At 57.5% G+C, this 18463-nt stretch overlaps 1 protein-coding gene across 1 annotated transcript; it reads right to left on the bottom strand.

The window, feature by feature from the left end:
- Nucleotides 1-500: 500 nt before the first annotated feature.
- TIMM44 (translocase of inner mitochondrial membrane 44) lies at nucleotides 501-14971 on the bottom strand. Its single transcript, XM_040449730.1, has 13 exons — nucleotides 14847-14971; nucleotides 12561-12662; nucleotides 9758-9928; nucleotides 8724-8804; nucleotides 7795-7944; nucleotides 6918-7057; nucleotides 6524-6609; nucleotides 5784-5876; nucleotides 5571-5695; nucleotides 4201-4251; nucleotides 2114-2203; nucleotides 1391-1501; nucleotides 501-1060 (listed from the first exon to the last, which is right to left on the bottom strand). The coding sequence occupies exons 1-13, from the start codon at nucleotides 14889-14891 to the stop codon at nucleotides 941-943; spliced, it is 1365 nt and encodes a 454-aa protein (XP_040305664.1). The 5' UTR covers nucleotides 14892-14971; the 3' UTR covers nucleotides 501-940.
- Between the last annotated feature and the right edge of the window lie 3492 nt (nucleotides 14972-18463).

The raw sequence follows: 18463 nt of genomic DNA, 5'->3' as shown, positions 1-18463 counted from the left end.
GGCGGAGGCTGCGCAGGGAGCGGCGCGCGGGCTCGCGACCCCGCCCCGGCCTCCGGGAGAAGAGCGCTCCCGCCCGCAGGCGCCTGGGAGACCCTGGGCGTGGGGCGCATCAGCACCCAGGACCTCGCCCACCCCACCCCGACAAGCACCCCAGGTAGCCCCAGCGCGACTCCGGCACCTGTCTATGCGACAGACCCCTCAAGCAGACGACCTGTTTGGGGAATCCCGATGCCTCCCAAATCACTCATACTGACGCTCGAGCTCCTCCAGTTGTAGGGACCCCAACCTTCCGAGATCCCAGCCAGGCCTCGGAAAAGCTCCCTAGCTCTTGTGGAGGACCCCCGACCCAGGGAGGGCAGGGTCCTGAGCAGGCATGGTCTAGGGCTGCAGTTCCTTCAGTGACCTTGACCGCCTCCTGTGACCACCCGGCCAGCTCCCACCACCCATCCTCGGTCCCAGCTGCCCCCTACCCCAGTGACAAACACCTCAGACCACCCGAGTTGCTGTCCTGCACTTTGGCGTTTTATTATTATTTCCAAATCTCAGGCATATATACAGGATAGTAAGGGCACTGTTAAAAAACGGAGCCAAAATGGCCGGGCTGAAGCGGCTCGTATGCTACTCTGAGCAGCAGGTCCTAGGCCTGCCGTCCTGCCCCCTGGATCGTCCCTGGGCCACGGGGGTGGCCTCTTGGCACCATCCGGCAGGTGCACCATATTGACCCCGGCTGCTGGCGGAGGGGCGTGGGAGCAGTGCAGGAGCCCCCCCCCCCCCCCGATGGGGAGCCGCCCGTCCCCATCCAGCTGGTTTTGTAGCGGCCCTGGTAGAGATCCGACAGTCCCGTCTTCCCCAGAGGTCTAGTTGTGACAGGCAGACACCAGTCCTGTGTGACCACCGCGCGCTGATCCAGCCCAGAAGCCTCTGCTCGTGGCCACCACGCTCAGAGGACCTGCTCCGTGCTGGACGCTGAGATGTCCAGGAGCCGCCAGGCCGCGTAGGGGTTGAGCTCGTCCTGGTCTCGACAGAGAGCCCACACGTACAGCATGCGCAGCACCTTGTCCTGCAGAAGCAGGGACGGTGAGGGCCGCGACAAGGGACTGTGGGGAGGGGCAGGGCAGAACACAAAGGGGACGCCAGGAGGGACCAGGGAGCAGAGCTGGGAGTCAGCCTGGGTCCAGAGTCGACAACTCAGGCCTCTGCACAGCCAGATGAGTGAGTCACCCTCCAACCCCCACCAGCACCCACAGGGCCCCAGGCTTCTCAAGACACTGCCCTGCTGTTGCTGCACAGTCACAAAACCTCCTGGCTCTGTCGGCGCGAGGCGGCTGGAGGCGGCCATCAGCCAGTCTCGCACCGGCCACCCGCGAGGCCCGATCCCTCCTGGACTCACCGGGTCGCCCTCCACCACCTCGCCTTTGGGGTTCTTGATCACCATCACCAGCTGGGCCTGGAAGGTGATGATCAGCACAGGCCCCTGCTCCATCATCTTGCCCATGGCCAGCTGCAGGGGGAGCGACAAGGTGGGCGGGCCTCAGAGAGTGGCCTTGCCCCTCCCCTGACAGTCGCCTCCCGGCTGGTGCCGACCCTGGCTTCCCAGGAGGCAGTCCCAGCCACCCCACTTGTCCTACTCGTCGGGCCAGGCCCCAGAAGGACCTGTGGGGGGTTCCCGCGGGACCCCTCCCAATGCGAGCCAGAGTCTGAACTAACAATCCATGCAGTCTCCCTGGACCCTGGTGGCTTCTTGTTCCCCAGAGGGGGCTGGGTGGGCATGTAAGGCCTCACAGAGGGACCCCTGCACACGGGCAGGGGTAACCAGCACCGGCACTCGTCCGGCTCTCCTCGTCCGCTCTCCACAGGGGCAAAGCTCTCGCCCTGCCCAGTGAAGGCAGAGGGACAGCACTGCCTCCAGGGGCCCCGAGGTCCGGGCGGCAACAGCACCCCCTGCGTCCGCCGCCTGCCCAAGAACTCCCCCACCACAGGCTTATGGGAACCCTCTGCTGAAAGGGACCCTGAGGTCATTTCACCCCAGTCCCCGTCTGTCCGTGCCGCCGCTCCCCCAGGGACGGGCGCCCCTCTGACCAGCGCCCCCCCGACGCCAAGAAGAGCCGCTCACGTCGATGTTGTCGATGTCCAGAATGCGGGAGTGGGACTGCAGGCCCAGCGCCTTGGCCTGCTGGATCGGGTGCGCCAGCTGGCTGTAGGTCTGCGAAGAGAAGCCAGACACATCCCTGCGGCTGGACCCGCGCGCGCAAGCCCCACCAAGGTGCTGCGGTGCACCTGCTGGCGAACCCCAGGGGCTGCACTGTCCTGGGAAACTCTCCCCGCAGACAGGCTCACCGCCCTATCCCGTGCTTTCTGCACCCGCACCTTCCAGAAACGGCTGCTATCGCCTGCGTGTGCTTTGCCAGGAGCAGCAGATGCCAGGAGCACAGGTCCAAGCAGGGAGGCCAGTGCCGCCCATTTGCTGGCCCGAATCACACCCCCCTTGTTATAAAGACAGCGCTGCATCGAGACGCCCAAATGAAAGTGGTATTAATCAGTAAAGTAGGTAATTTTCCTGCAACAGGATCTGAAATACACGCCCAGAGGGAAGTTGAGGCCTCTCTGGCTGATCTTGGACTTCCCCGTATTCACCGCACTCAGAATCTTGGCCTGGAATCAAACGCGTTTTCTAGGATTCGCCCTAACCCACAGCCGCTCTGAAATGAGCTCCCTCGGTCGGCCTCCTCCTCACTGACCAGCCCCGATGGGAGGCCGCTGGCCACACGCAGCCCGTTTTTCCCGCGGGGCGGTGACGCCCCAATGACACCTCCAGCCCCCTTGAGCCTACTCCCAGGCCCAGGACACAGGTGACACCTGGTACCTTTTCACTGGAGGCTTCTCTGGACTCAGCAGCTATGGTGGAAGACATTCCAATAACACTTACTTTTTATGGAAATAACTGATCTACCAAGAAAAAAAATGGTGCCAACCCTATTTCCTGTGTGGTTCTTAAAAATGGCATCTAAGAAACACCTCTGGGGGCGCCTGGGTGACTCAGTCGGTTGAGCATTCAACTTCGGCTCAGGTCACGATCTCACAGTTCGTGGGTTCGAGCCCCGCGTCGGGCTCTGTGCTGACAGCTCTGAGCCTGGAGCCTGCTTCGGATTCTGTGTCTCCCTCTCTCTCTCTGCTCCTCCCCCACTCACGCTCTGTCTCTCTCGAAGAGAAACAAACATTTAAATAAATAAATACACACACACACAACACACACATACATACACACATACACCTCTGTGAAAGCACCTGCAATTTCAGGAGCATTTCCAGGGGCCCCAGCAGCTCTTTGGCAAAGATAATCAACCACAGCCTAATGGTCCCAAAGCATTAAAAAAAAAAAAAAAAAAAAAAAAAAAACCACGCTCCAAAAACCCCCCTGGTTTAGTCACCATGCAGGGGGGTATTAAAAAAAAAAAAAACACAAAAAACTGACATCTTCTCCTCTGCTTTCTCCAAGTTGTTTGTGAGCTGGAAGCAGAATAGATCAGCCAAAAAGGCTCTGGATTGCTCAATACAAACAAGCTAGAAAAAACCCCATGAAGACACAGGTCAGGGAGTGAGCAGGGTGAGTCGAGGTGGCCGACAGAGTCCTGCAGGGCCGGGGAGGCTGCCAGGACTGGGGCAGACAGGGTGTGCTCCTGGGGACAGCCGACCTGGGTGCACGGCCTGGCACCACGGGGCCTCGGGACCCTGAGCACTGACTCTGGGGAGCAGTCAGGCCTCATCAGGACACACGGCTCCTCCCCATGCGGGAAATCTTATCACCGTCTGTTTTGATCTGTGTTTCGGGAACTCAAAGTGAGAACAGCTATAATGAGTCTGGCCAGCGCTTTGTGCATCCGGGAGCGCTGCGTCTGTGTTCACACTGTACCCTCATGACGCCTGTGACATGGCCCAGGGACGGGAGGTGGTGTGGGCCCGCAGGCTGCTTGCCGGCCAGCGCCCACGGCCACCACGTGAGACCCCTGAGCGCTGAGGGAAGGTCACACACACCCCAAGCTATTCCTGGTCCCTTTCCGCCCGGCCCCGGACCCCTGGGTGCCCCCACAACCAGGACACCGGGCCCTGTCATACCCTTCCTGGCTCTGCCCAAACAGACCTCCAAACTGATTCTTTTTAGGCCTAAATATAAAAAGTAGAAAGAAAAAGAGAAGGACTCACAGCTTCATAGCACCAGTCTTTGAGAATCTCAAGCTCTCCAGAAATCATGGCCTAAAAAGGGAAAAACAAACAAACAAAAAATAAGTTCGAGACTAATAGGGGGCCATCTAGGCTGGAGACCCTACCCTATAGGCTCCAGCTGGGGAGCAGGGGGCCTCGGGTCAGGCCGCAGCAACGGGTGCCCCTCCCCAGGCCCTTGGGACCAAGGGCCTGCATGTGTGACCCCCGGCAGCCCAGGGTGGCCCCAAGGGCCTCGGGTCAGGTGGAGGAAGGTGGCAGCATGCTGGACTCAGCGGGGCTGGGAGGCTGAGCCAAGGAGGCCAGGAGCTGCACTCCACCTCCACCGGGGCTGGAGCTTGGCACAGCCAGAGGTCAGGACAGGGGCAGAGGAGGGGTCCTGGGGTGGCCTCCCAAGGTGCCACAGGGGATGCCTCTGCAGGAACCTGGAGGCGGGGCTGACCTGCTGAAGGTCAGAGAGGAGCCCAGGGCCAGAGGGAAAAAGAAAACTAGGGGCAGGCCGGGAGCTGAGACGTCGTCTCTAGAAGAATCCGCCTGTGCTGGGGCTGCTGTGTTAAGGGAGCGCCCCCTCTCTACCTCCTTCCGGCCCTGCCCGAAGTGGTGCAGGGAATGTGGGGAATTAAGAGAGGAGGGGACCACAGGGAGACCAGTAGGATAGAGGAGACAGGGGGTGGGGACTGGAATCTACCTTCGGGGCTGGGGGGCGGGGTTGGTGGCGGGTGCGGAGCCTTTCTGTGATCTCATCAGCCCCTTCCAAAGGCCTGGCAGAGGCCCAGGTTCCGGCCACATCCCAGGGGCTGGAGAAACAGACGTGGCTGGCTGGAGGCAGTCAACCTTGCGCAGGGGCCCTGTGCAGTGTGTGCAGGGGCAGGACCCTGAGCGAGCCACCCCCTCCTCATTTATGAACCAGAAGGAGGGGCCAGAAAATGGGATTCAGGATTCCCACAGAGAGGGGACCTGGCCCCTGGGAGACAGAGCCACGGCCCTGGGCAGCCGCTCACTGTAGGCTCGAGGGAACTGCTTCAAGCAGATCATGAGGGAAACCAGACAGGAGGCTCCAGGCCGGCTGTCAGGAAGACGGAAGTTGCTGCCGGACCTCGTGAAAGGGAACTCCGTCCCTGGGAGCAGACACACCCCACAGGGAAGAAATCGGCCACCATCACGGAGCCCAGCAGGGCCCACAGGTGACTCTGGGTGCCTTCTCAGAGGTGCATGACTAACGAGGGCCGGGCGTGGGGGCGCCAGGCCTCTGACGGCCGGAGATCTCTGCCCCTGGTGGCAGTTCCCAGGGTAACCTGGCAGGCGGGACAGCGGGGACCTGCTGGGTGGGGGCCCCAGGGTGCAGCACCCACCTCCAGGACGTTGGGGATGATGTCGCTCTCACACTGCTGCAGGAACCGCTCCTTGTCGAAGGCAGGGTCAACTCGCAGGATCTCCGTGAGCACCTCTGACATCTCCGTCTTCGAGAACAGGCCCCCTGGAGGCAGCCACGGCAGGAGTGGGCCAGGGCCCGGGACCGTCCCTGCGGCCAGCCCAGGCGGGAAGGACGGTCCGGGCCCACTCACCCAGCAGGTCTGTGACCTTGTCTGTCAGCGCGCGGGACGCCCGGATGAGGACGTTGTCGCTCTCGTCATACTTCACCTTCATCTCGAAGAACCCTGCCGGGACGTGGGCTGAGGTCAGGGGTCGCCTCCAGAAAGAAAGACACCCTTACTCTACGACTTCCGGGGGCTCCTTGCAGCCCCTGCAAGACCCACTCCCTGTGCAGACCTGGGCAGCGCGGGGCGGAGCCAGCTTTCTCAGGGGTGGGCTGAGGGGCGGGGCTCTCCCTACCAAGGAAACCGGCCTCTAGTGACCGTCACAGGACAAGGGACAAGGGTGTGTGGCGTGGCGGTGCTCTGGCTGGCACCTGGGAGGCCCACCGGCGCCTCCTGTCCTGCCCTGTGAGGGAGCCTCTCACGGTGGCACCCACAGCCCAGCCACCGGAGAGGCAGGTCGGCCTGGCCGCCCTCCTGCCAGCGGCAGCTCCGCGACCGCGAGGACGGTGACTCAGCCCCTGGGGGAGGGCCCCTGCCCGCCAGCTGGAGATGTACCGGGCTGCCCTCGAGAGCAGGGCTGCCTGGCGGCCTGGGCTCTGCTGCTCACTGGCTGGGTGATCCTGGGGAGTGGCTGCTCCTCTCTGACCCCGGTCTCCTCCTCTGTAAAGCGGGGGGTCTGGCTTGTGCCCAGTGCGCGGGGAGCACTCAGTAAGCGTCTGCTGTCACGGCGACGCTGTCGGCCGAGTGTCCGAGACGTGAACACTCACGATTAAATACCACGTTGTTGTCCCTGAAGTCTCTCCACTGCTGGTACCACTTGGAGTCCTTGTGCAGCACGACCCCCAGGGCCTCCCTGGGGGGATGGGGCAGCGGTGAGCAGTGGCGACGGGCCCCTGTGTGCCGGCCCAGGCACCCAGCCCTCCTGTCCCCGCGGGCAGCGCCCCCGTCCCCCTGGGCAGCCCGCCCTCCTCTCTCAGCCTCCTGCCTTCTCTCCCCCCTTCCCACCACCCACCATCTCCCCCACGTTCACACGGGAGCAGGGACTCTTGAGCAGAACAGACACTCGAGAACGAACTGACTTGGGCAGGAACGTTCCAGGGGCGCTCAAACACAGTGTGTGTGTGGAAGGGGGACGCAGGCCCTGGCCAGTCTGCTACCTACTCGTTGGGCTCAAACACCTTCTCTTCCTTGAGCTTCTCTCCTGCAAACTCCTTCCTCTTCCTGAGGCGCTCTGGCCTCCGATAGGGCCCGGTCTGCCCCAGCACGCTGTCGTCGATCTCCTTCTTCACGGACTCTACCCCCTGGGGGAAAGCAGCCAGCCCCAGGGTGGGCGCTCAGGACCTTCCTGACACTGCGGACCACCGCCGGGGGCCTGTGCGTTTGTGCCCCAAGTCAGGACAGTGTCCGCGGAGAACTCCAACCCAGGGCCCCAGCTTTCCCCGGTCTCGAGGTCATGTGGCTCTGAGCACCGTGCCTGACTTCCCTGCGTGGACCACAGGGCTGTTTCAGATGGACCCTGCTTTTCTCTGGCCGCCCCCCTCACTTCCCCCAACCTTGCTGCAGCGACCCTGGCCGTGTTGAGCTGGCTGTGCACGCCTCCCCACTGGAGGGGCTGCCCCTCCACCCGTGGCCCCTCCCCTGTATGTTCCCTTGTCACATGTCGCTCAGGAACCACTCATCCCCCTCTGGGTCCCCCAGACACCTCAGGAGCAGGAATTTGGACTTTCTATCCAGTGGCCCCTGTGGGTAGCAAGAGAGCCCAGCATGTGGGAAGATTCAACAGTCATTTCAGAATGAATCAGGACCTCAGGTCGCCTTGAGTACAACAGGTCCCGGGCTTACGGACACAAGCTAAGGGTGTTAGTGGCTGAGAGGCTCTCCATGCATTAACCTGCTGCTTCCTAGGGGCTGTGACTTGTCCAAGGCCACCATCCTGGTGCCTCAAGCGGGCCCTCCCTCTCCAGGGCTGAGATCGGCAGTGAGAACTCCGGATCCCGGACTCAGAGCAGGCCAGGCCGTGAGCCCCAGCCCGACCCACCTGGGAGATGGCTCTGAAGGCAGCGGTCCGGCCCAGCTTCTCCCCGCCTTTGGACACCGACTCGGCCGACTGTTTGGCAGTCTTGGCAGCTTCCTCCACGCTCTCCTTGATCTTCCGGCCAAGGTCGCTTTTACCGACTTCATCAAGACTCTACTGAGACACAGGGATGGGGGTGTCAGCACAGCACCCCCCCGCCCCAAGCTAAGACCAGTCTAGTCCTTCAAAGGTCGGGAACAGACACTCTGAACTCATCTGACCTATGGGGCCCGGACACTCGGGTGCACCGTGTACAAGGTCTGCAGGGCTGAACCCCTGGGCTCCGGGCTGGACGCCAGGTCAACTGGGCTCTCCCCGGAATGGGCACGAGTGGCCGCTTAGGGATAAAAGGTTCGAGGAGCCTGTGCCTAATGCTGGACTGGCCTGGAACCCTCGCAGGTGGCTCAGAACAGTGCAGAGCCCTGCCCCTCTCTCATGCTCAGAACAAAGCAAAACAGGCAACAAAAAGGAAGCCCTCGGGCCCCCCCACGCTGCCCCATCTCCCCTCACCTGGGGCCAAGCAGTGCTTCCCTGTTTTGGGCAGGACGAGACAAGTCATTGGCCCTTCTGTCTTTGCTGGTGGCACGAAAGCGTGAAAGCTTCTACTGCCAGCGGTGAGCCGCAGGGCACGTGGGCTAGCCTGACTTCGCCCTCCTTCCTGGGCGAGGGGCGGGGGGGGGGGGGGTGCTGTGCATCCTAACTCCGGAAGCCACCTGGCCAGGCTGGCTCTTCCCTGGCTCGCCACCCACGCCTATTCATCCGCTGTGCCAAGTCACGCCCTGCCCAGGCGCCAGCTCTGCCCGCAGCTTCCAGCACAGCTCTCCTCCCAGAGGCGACGAACAGATGGCCTGGCAGCCGCGGGCAACAGAGCGTGGGGGCCCGGAGACCATTACCTCCTTCACTGTGCCTGTGATCTCCCCCAGCTTCTTCTTTATCACCTCGCTCGTCCGCACGGTTTCGGATTCAATGCTTTTCTACGGTAAGGAGGTTGTTTCTCTTGGTTACAACACGGCAGCTGTCTTATAGGAAGCATTTTCTGAGCGGCGCCCTGCCCCCCCACCGCCTGCCCGACCACCCCAGCCCCCTCCCCACCCCAGGGCCCCTCACTGCCCAACAGCCTTGCTTTCGGGAGCAGTTGAGGGCTGACGGATGGAGACCCCTGAGGCCCAGCCCTGGCTCTAGTCTCTCGCCAGGTGCAGGGATGATCTTGCCCCCCGCCCCGGTTCATCCACATTATCCTGCCTCGCTCTGCACCCCTGCAGCTGCCAGCCGCTGCTGGATCTCCCACAGCCACAGTCCCACCCGACTTGGCTTGCTCTGCCCCCAAACCACCCCTTAGCCCACTCCTCTTCCTTACTGGAAAGAAAGGGTCATCATCCATCAGGTCGAATCCCCCACAGGCCCTCTGAGCGAACAGGCCTCGCCCACAGCCTGGGACGTGGCCAAGAGAACAAAAACCCAAGGGACCCGGAGCAGGCACCCGTTGGCTGTCCCCACCTCACAGAGCCCTGATGCAGCAGCTGCCGAGCCCACTCCCCGCCGGCGGGCGCCTGGCAGCTGCTTCGGTAAGAGACCAGGCGGTAATTAATAATCACACCAGCACCGTGACCCGCTTTCTACCTGCTTCACTCAAGGGGCCACAACCAGCTCTCAGGAGCAGCGCATCTTAAACCTACAGCTCAAGGGGTCACCCGGGGAGCCCGTGCAGACGCACTCCGACCCAGCAGGTCGGGGAGGGCTCCGCGACCCCGCATCTCTCACAAGCTTCCACAAGAAGCTGGCGCCGCTGGTGTGCAGAGAACCCCACTCCATCTCACCGCAGAAACGGGGGGCTGGCGACTCACTCCCGTCCGCTCGCCCCTGTGGTCAGTGAGTGACGTCACTTCCCCCACTGTGTCATCTCTGTGCGGGAAGCAAAGGGACTCACGTATTTCCTTCTGGCCTCCTGGAGCGCGTCAGACTCTTCTAGCTTGCGGGCCTCATCTCGGAACTTTTTTATACTTTCTTTCATTTCTTTGTTTTTGGCTAATTCTTGCTTGATATTGTCTAGCAAGCCAGAGAGAAAGCCTTTCCTGTTTCCAGAAGAATAGGATTTGGACTGGAAAGAATGTAAAAGAAACAAAGGATTTTTACTTTCTCCTCTGTGCTGATACGGGTTTCACAATGAACAGCTACCTCCATTATGAGCCAAGAAAGTCAAGTTAAGAAAGCATCAGGTGATAAACTGTGGGATGTCCAGTTTCTTTATTATCCAGTAATAAAAAGAAACCAGTTAGCAAGCTACGAAAAGATGTTGCGAGGGGTGCCTGGGTGGCTCAGTCGGTTAAGCATCTGAGTTTGGTTCAGGTCATGATGTCAGAGTTTGTGAGTTCGAGCCCCGCATCAGGCTCTGTGCTGACAGCTTGGGGCCTGCTTCGGACTCTGTTTCTCCCTCTCTCTCTGCCCCTCCCCCTCCCCAGCTCACACTCTCTCTCTCTGTCAAAAATAAACATTAAAAACAAAATTAAAAAAAAAAAAAAGATGTTGCGGCCTTACACAATTTGTCAATGACATCTCAATTTAAGAAAGACACAGGAGGGGGCACTTGGGTGGCTCAGTCAGTTGAGTGTCTGACTCTTGATTTCGGCTCAGGTCAGGGTCTCACAGTTTGTGAGTTCAAGCCCAATATCGGGCACCATGACATTGAGGAGCCTACTTGGGATTCTCTCTCTCCTTCTCTCTCTGTTTCTACCCTGATTGTGCTCTCTCTCTAAAAATAAATAAACTTAAAAAAAAAAAAAAAAAGACACAGAGGAACCTTAAATTCATGTTACGAGTGAGAGAAGCTGGTCTGAAGAGACTCCAGGCGGCATGATCCCCACTCTAGGACATTCTGGAAAAGGTGAAACCATGGATAGTAAAAGGATCAGTGGTTGTCAGGGGCTGGGTAGGCTGGTGGGGGAGATGAATGGGCAGAGCAAAGAGAAGTTTCTGGGCAGTAAGACTACTCTGTCCAAACCCACGGAATGAGCACCCAGCATGAACCCTAAGGCAAACTATGGGCCTCAGTTAATAACGATGTATCAATACTGGCTCATCAGTTGTAACAAAAGTGCTATATTAAAGCAAGAGGCCGCACCATGGAGAAAATCCAGGCCCAGGTGGGAGGAGGGGCCGCCAGGAGGTTGATGGAAACTCTCAGTACTTCCTGCTCAATTTTTCTGTACATGTAAAAGTGCTCAGAAGGATAAAGTCTATTAAAAACAAAACAGGGGCGCCTGGGTGGCGCAGTCGGTTAAGCGTCCGACTTCAGCCAGGTCACGATCTCGCGGTCCGTGAGTTCGAGCCCCGCGTCAGGCTCTGGGCTGATGGCTCAGAGCCTGGAGCCTGTTTCCGATTCTGTGTCTCCCTCTCTCTCTGCCCCTCCCCTGTTCATGCTCTGTCTCTCTCTGTCCCAAAAATAAATAAACGTTGAAAAAAAAAAATTAAAAACAAAACAAAGTGCCAGGCTCCTTCTCCAACAGAGGGAACCCTGGGTGAGAGACGGGCGGTTTGGAATCCTCATGGACATTCAAACACGCTCACCCAAGGCGAAGGGCAACACCCAAAGGAGCCCCTGTCCCAGGAATGGAGTGGAAAGGACTCTATAGCCCCTTATCTGGAAGAAGCTGAGATAGGGCCCTACTCCCTGGGCTTCTGGGGCCGGGATAACTTTGGGGTCACTCTCAAGTCCCACACTGGAATTCACATGTCACCCCAGGGCTTGGCACAAACCTCCGTCGTCAACCCACAGGATCACTGTCACCCAGAGCCTAAGCTCAGGGGTGCCCCTCGTAGGAAAACCCAACACACCCAGAAGAAAGGCCACGGTCCTTCTGCAGACACAAGAGCCAGAGTCGTACACTGCCCAAGACACAGGCTTCAGTTCAGGGTCGCACTGAGCCAGGTTAGGATCGCTGCTTCCCCACCACGTGGAGAGTGGGCTCCAAAAAGAGAATGCCTGAAGACCCACGCGAATGGTGTGCCCAGCCAGCCTTTCTCTGGGGGAGGTCTAGGTTCTAAGACTGTCTGGGACTGCGCGCCCTGGCAGCTGCCCCACCTCCCGCTCCTCGGCCGGCCGCACACGGAGGTGGTGGCTAAGAGGAAAGGCCACAGGGCATGTGCCACGCCCACAAAAGCTCAAGGACAGGACCGGGGAGACCAGGCCTGTGAGAGACTCAGCGGGAAGGGAAGGGTGTGGGCTGCCCCAGTGTGTGCACTTGGGAAAGTATACTGGTTTGGGGCTTTCCTCCCTGTGGTGGTAACACACCGCCAGAAAGAAGCACAGTTGAAAAGGAATGACGCGGAGGAGAAAAGCTCTAGAAAATGCTGTCTGTGAGGAACAACAGAGACAGGAAACTGAGCCCCCAAGGTGAGGTGACTCCACTCAAATGCCTGGAGGGATGTCACCCAGAAAAGGGAAGAGCCACAGGGAAATGGATTTCAGCTGAGTGTACAGGGATGCCTTTCCAGCCCTGAGAGCTGACACATCATCTACTTTGTCAGGCAGGAGCTCCACCCCTGGTAATGCCAGGTGCTGCCCGAGAGCCCGAGAGGACCAGCACGCTGGGTTCTGTGACCCCACAGGTCTTGGATGGGGAACGCCAATCAGCTGCCCTTGCCAGTGTGGGCAACGTCCTGCAGCTCTGTCTCCTGCCAACCAGGTCTCATCTTTCAGACTCCTCTCTGTCTGCTGGCATCCCGTCACTCACCAGAGGCAGCTCTCGGCCAGGCCGGCGTATCTGATAGGCACCATTGTGCAGTAGCATTAGGTTGTGGCTGGACAGGAACTGGACTCCATTGCTGAGGCATCTCTAGTTAGGGAAGAAAAGAGAAAGAGCCATTCAGATAAGGTAACTAGGAAGTGAGTAAGCCCCACTAAAAAGTAGGGGTCGCCCAAGTCTCATTTGCCGATTTTTTTTAGTGTTTATTTTTGAGAGACAGATGTGAGGAGGGGGGAGAGGGAGGGAGAGACAGAGCGCTAGCAGGGGAGGAGCAGAGAGAGAGGGAGACACAGAATCCAAAGCAGGCTACAGGCTCTGAGTTGTCAGCACAGAGCCCGATGCGGGGCTCGAACCCACAAACCGTGAGATCATGACCTGGGCCGAAGCCAGATGCTTAACCGACTGAGCCACCCAGGCGCCCCATCATTTGCCGATTTTCACTGCAGGCCTGCTGCATGCTAGACACTCCACCATCTTGCTAAATTCTGAGAAGCCAATGGAATCTCGTGGAAAGGAAGACACTGGATCTGCACCTCCAGGGTCCATCCCTACTTTCCTGCCTCTGAACCTGGGGGAAACCAGATGAGTCTCAGGAGATACCAACCTATGGTGGAAGAAGGCTAAACGTGCCTTTGTCTGATTTCGTCTCATTAGCCTGAAATGGGCCCCCAAGCGCCTCGATGCTGGCCGTGAGCAGTCTTCTCTCACAAGCCTAGCCCGTTGCTGCCAGCCTTGGAAGACCAACCAGAGACCTGGGCTCTCAGAGGTAAAACACAGATAACTTGTTCTAGGCACAACCCTGGAAGAAACCTAGCATGTCCTGTGCAAGAGGGCACACCTGGGCCAAGACACTACTAACATCACAGGAAAGGCATTTCTTCTCCTACCAAATGAAGGACTTAAGCTCCATAAGAGAAGGGCCAGTGCACGTCCTGCTCAACATTGCACTGTAGCACCCAGCACCGAGCCAGGCACATTGATGTCAATGACCATAGAACCACTCTTCCATTTCCATATTCCCTGGGCCTTTCCTCTCCCGTTCCATGCCTCCTATCTCCAGGAACTCTAAGCAACAGCCCAAACTCATGCAAAGGCTAGCATCTCCTACAGCTACTCAAGAGCAATTCCTGGGGTACCTGGCTGGCTCAGTGGGAACAGCATTTGACTCCTGATCTCAGGGTTGTGAGTTTGAGATGCCCACGATTGGGGTAGAGACTACTTAATAAACTTAAATATATATATATTAAAAAAAAGAGTAACCCCTGAGAGCTGAAATCATTTGTTCTTCTCTATATGCCTACACCCATTGATCCTGGAACCACTGACTTCAGCAACAGTCTAAGATAGCAGTGAACGGCTGTCTAACTTGGAAAAGAAATCCCATATTAAGCCCCAACCCGAGGCTGGTTCCCAACCGGTTTTGTGCCCAGATCCGAACATGTGTAAATTCAATCTCAAACCCTGACTTAAAACACAAGTAGCCAAGAAAAAAAAAAAAAAAAAAAATCAGCCTGGAGTCAACGACAGCTTCTTCCTCCCCACACTAGGATCCCTATGAGATACTTTCCTTCATCCAGAGCCTAGCACTGCAGTCAGTTTGACCTGGGCTTTGGACCAGGTCAGCTTACCACGAGCTGAGGCTGTGGGCAGGTTGCTTAACCTCTCTGAGTCCCAGTTTCCCAACCTGTGAAACAGCAACAAGCAGCAGCAGTACATGAAGTACATGTAATCCACGAAGCTTGTAGTACATGAAATACTACTGTTTTCTGAGTGCACCGTACACGCCTTAACTCCCACCACCCCTATGAGTTCAAGCTCTAAGCCAGGACGAGAACCATCTCCCGCACTTTCACACGGAGGACGAGGGGAAGCGATGCAGGAAGTGGTCTCGGTAGAGGACCTGGCACATAAAGGCGAGCCGTGACTGTCAACGGTATTTTGCCTTCTCCCGGCTGTTTCTCCACCGGGCGCCCGGGCCACCGTGCACTCCCCGGTGCACGTGGAGTCTGATCAGGAAGTGAGGGGCGATTCGCCGTCCGCCGGGCTCAGCGCATGGCCGCCTCGGACCCGGCACGCTTAGCTCCTCAACCACAAGCTTCGCTCCGGGACCCCGGCCCCGGCCTCGACCGACCCAACGACCCAAGCCTTCTGCCGAGCCCAAGAAAGGGCCGAGGGGGCCTAAGGCCTGAGGAGAAAAAGACCCTGGAGGTCGCGGGCTGGGAGCTCCCTAGGCCCGCCCCCTACTCCCCACCCTGACCCCATACGTCTCCTTACCTGCGGGCAGCGGCACCAACCTCCCCGCAGCGCCGCCGCCGCCATGTTGCTGGATCCCGTGTGACCTTCTGGTGACGCGGCCTGATGGCGTCATCCGCCGCGTCTATGTAGCGCGGCGTGGGTCTGGGAAAAGCCGGCCTTGGGGGCGGGGTTTCGGGGAGGTAACGGCCTCTGATTAGACAGGGTTCCCTTGGGGGCGGGGCCTTGGAGAGTGGTCTGGCATAGGGGCGGGACTTAATGAGCTAGAGATTCCTAGAGAGCTAGGCCTCTGATAGGGCAGGATTTGGGAAGGCGGGCATGTTGCTTGACGTCACCCGGAGGCGGGCACTTTTTTGAGGTAGAGACCTAGGGTTGGTTAAGGCTGCGAAGGGGCGGATCCTGAGGACGTGATTTCTGTCCCGTGCGGAGAAGTGATCTCCCAGTCAGGTCGTGCAAGGTTCCGTTGTCCGGAAGGACGAGTAGGGCGACTGACCACAGGGACAGGCTCAATTGGATTCTGACTGGTTGACCCGCGGACCAGCCCAGTAGTGACTGACCCTGGCTCTCACTTACAGTGACCTACAGTGACCGACCGACGGGCAAGTGAGTTGCTCCAAGAGCGAGAGCAAAGGAGCCCACTTTGTACAGCACTTTGAGAAAGCGCCCATTGGTTTTAGTCCAGAACAGGAAGATGACGACCAGGCTGGGTGGAGGCCACTCCCCATGGATTTCGCATAAATTGACACATCTTGCCCTAAAGAAGATTAGGCCTTTGTCTTTTTAGCACTTAGATACTATTTTCCATTTGGAGAATGCCGCCACCAAGTGGCGGTACCTTAGCATGGCCATGCAATCTGAGTCTAGGAGGGATGGGGAGCTGGTACCTTGGGGGGAGTTCATGTATTGAAGCCTTTTGAGTTACTAAACTGTGATAAGGTCTGTGGGACTTGAAAGGGAGGCAACTTAACACTTCCTAGCTTCAGAGCAGGACAGATCCTCTGTCTCTCAGGAGCTCCACCTCGAGGTGGGAGTAAGGGACGAGGGCTTCCACTCTGGCTTTGTTTGAAATGTCTTTACTCCAAGAAGAGCAAACTAGTTACGTGGTTGGGATACATAGGTTGTTGCTGAGAAGACCTGGGCTTCTTCGTTGTCGTTGGAGCCATGGAATTGGACAAGGGCACCCGGGAGTGTGTCAAACGGGCATATCAAAGGCCAAAAGTGGAGGAAAAAGAACCCTTCAAGTAGACTGGGCAGGACTGGGCAGTAGGTAGGAAAGGCACCTGGAGGGCCTCGGAGAAGGCAGGTGGAGTACGCAGTGTTGAATGCTGCACGGCACTCACGCAAGGCAGGCCAGGCCAGACATGTATCCGTTGTCCTTGGCAGTTTGCAATATGGAGGTCCCCGGTGAGACCAGCAAGAGGGTTTTGGTGGAATGGTGGCTGTGGAAGCCAGATTTCAGTGGGTTGAGATTTTTTTCACAGCGGTGTGCTGGAGCCAGCTTGTTCTAGCTAGCGAGAGTTAACAGTCAAATGTTTAGGAATTTGGGAGCTAGTTGTTAAAAACAGCCATTATTTAAAAGTTAATTATAGGGGCACCTGGGTGGCTCAGTCGGTTGAGCGTCCGGCTTCGGCTCAGGTCATGATCTCACGGTTCGTGGGTTCAAGCCCCTCGTCGGGCTCTGTGCCGACAGCTCAGAGCCTGGAGCCTGCTTCGGGTCTGTCTCCCTCTCTCTCTGTCCCTCCCCCCACTCGTGCTCTGTCTCCCTCTCTCTCAAAAATAATTAAACAGCAAACAAATAATAGAATACAAGTTAATTGTATAAACTTCTGACCAAGTGGATTATATTTAGACAAAGGTAATAAATACTCCAACCCCAACACCTCCTTTTCTTTTTAAGTTTATTATTTATTTTGGGACAGAAAGAAAGAGAGGACGGGGTGGCGCAGAGAGAGAGGGAGAGAGAATCCCAAGCAGGCTCTGAACTGTCAGCACAGAGCCCACCTCGGGGCTCGAACCCAAGAACCGTGAGATCATGACCTGAGCTGAAATCAAGACCCGGATGCTTACCCGACAGAGCCACCCAGGTGTCCCAAAACTCATAATTATTTTTCCACATGTTGCTTCACCATGCTACTGAGGGTATTTACATGTATCACATCTGTGTGCTGGAAATACTGTTACATGTGCTGCTACCAATTCAGCGTTCAGCGACCCCACATGAGTAGCCATGAAATCAGCCGGGGTGGGAATATTTACACCACAGGAATTGGCAAACACTACTGATCAGGCGCCTTTGGTTTTGTTTGGAGGGCCAGTAATTAAACATTTAGCCAGCACACAGAGAGAGCGAGTGTGGGCACCTCGGAGGAATCTTTGCTGTGTGTAGAAAAAAAAATGATGGCAGGTAGGGGAACATATGGGGAGGAAGGAGGGTGCTTTGTTGGTTCTTCCACCTTGTCCTTTTGAAAAATTTAAAAGCTACCAAAAAGTTGCAAGAATGGTATGATGAACATTCACGTACGCTTCACCTAGATTCTTTTTTTTTGGTGGTGGTGGGGGGGGGGGTATTTATTTATTTTTGAGAGAGAGAAACAGTGCGAGCAGCGGAAGGGCAGAGAGAGAGAGGGAGACACAGAATCTGAAGCAGGCTCCAGGCTCTGAGCTGTCAGCACGGAGCCCGATGCCAGGCTCCCACTCTTGATCTCGGCTCAGGTCAGGATCTCGCGGTTCGTGGGTTTGAGCCCTGCATCGGGCTCTGTGCTGACTGTGCAGAGCCTGCCTCGGATTTTCTCTCTCTCTCCCTCTTCCTCTCTCTCTGTCTCAAAAATAAATAAAAATTTTAAAATATGAGGTTTCAGACAAGTATGTATGGTGTGCTCTCACAGTGTCTGTGGGCCCGGCGTCTTGGTGTGACCCAGCTGGTCCTGTGGTTCAGGGTGTCTCACAAGTTTGCAGCCAAGGTATGAGGCGGGTCTGTAATCTTCTCAGGGCCCAACAGTGGGGGTTGGGAGGGGGGTTCTGCTCCAGGATCATTCCTACGGCTGTTGGCAGGATTCAGTCCCTTGACCGCTGTCGGACCAGGAGCCTCCACTTCTCCCTGACTATAGGCTGGTAGCCCTCTTCGGTGTTTTACCCATATGAGTATGTGCCAGCCTCCAACGCGGCAGCTGACTTCCATCCAAGGGTGTAAGAGAGGGCCAGCGGGGCAGAAGTGACAGTCTTTTGTAACCTAATCTCAGATGTGACATCCCATCACACGTACCGTATTCTGTTACTTAAAAGGGACTCCGTAGGTCTTGTCCACACTCCAGGGGAGAGGGTCAGGCAGGAGCCTGAACAGAGGAGATGGGAACCGGGGGAGCCGATGTAGAGCCCCTCCCCCCTTGATAAGTGTTAGAGCGATTTGATTATAAGCCCTGGGGAGGGCAAGACTCAGGGCTCAAGGGTAACGCCCCCTTTGTTTATATAGTTGTGCCGTTACAGAACCTGGGGCCTAGGCAGTGTCTCCTTCTTGTGCTTAGAGATTTCCTTCTTGGCCTACGTGTGTTATCATTCTTTGTTACTGTTCCTCGAAAACCCCTGTGATTAATCATGTTGTCAGCATCTACTCTGGATAGGATGCCATATGATGAAAAGGG

Source organism: Herpailurus yagouaroundi, unplaced genomic scaffold (assembly GCF_014898765.1).
Source record: "Herpailurus yagouaroundi ecotype Mexico unplaced genomic scaffold, PumYag 200, whole genome shotgun sequence".
NCBI classification, from domain to species: domain Eukaryota; kingdom Metazoa; phylum Chordata; class Mammalia; order Carnivora; family Felidae; genus Herpailurus; species Herpailurus yagouaroundi.
The sequence above is the reverse complement of the archived record's forward strand: the minus strand, read 5'-3'. Positions and strand labels throughout refer to the sequence as shown.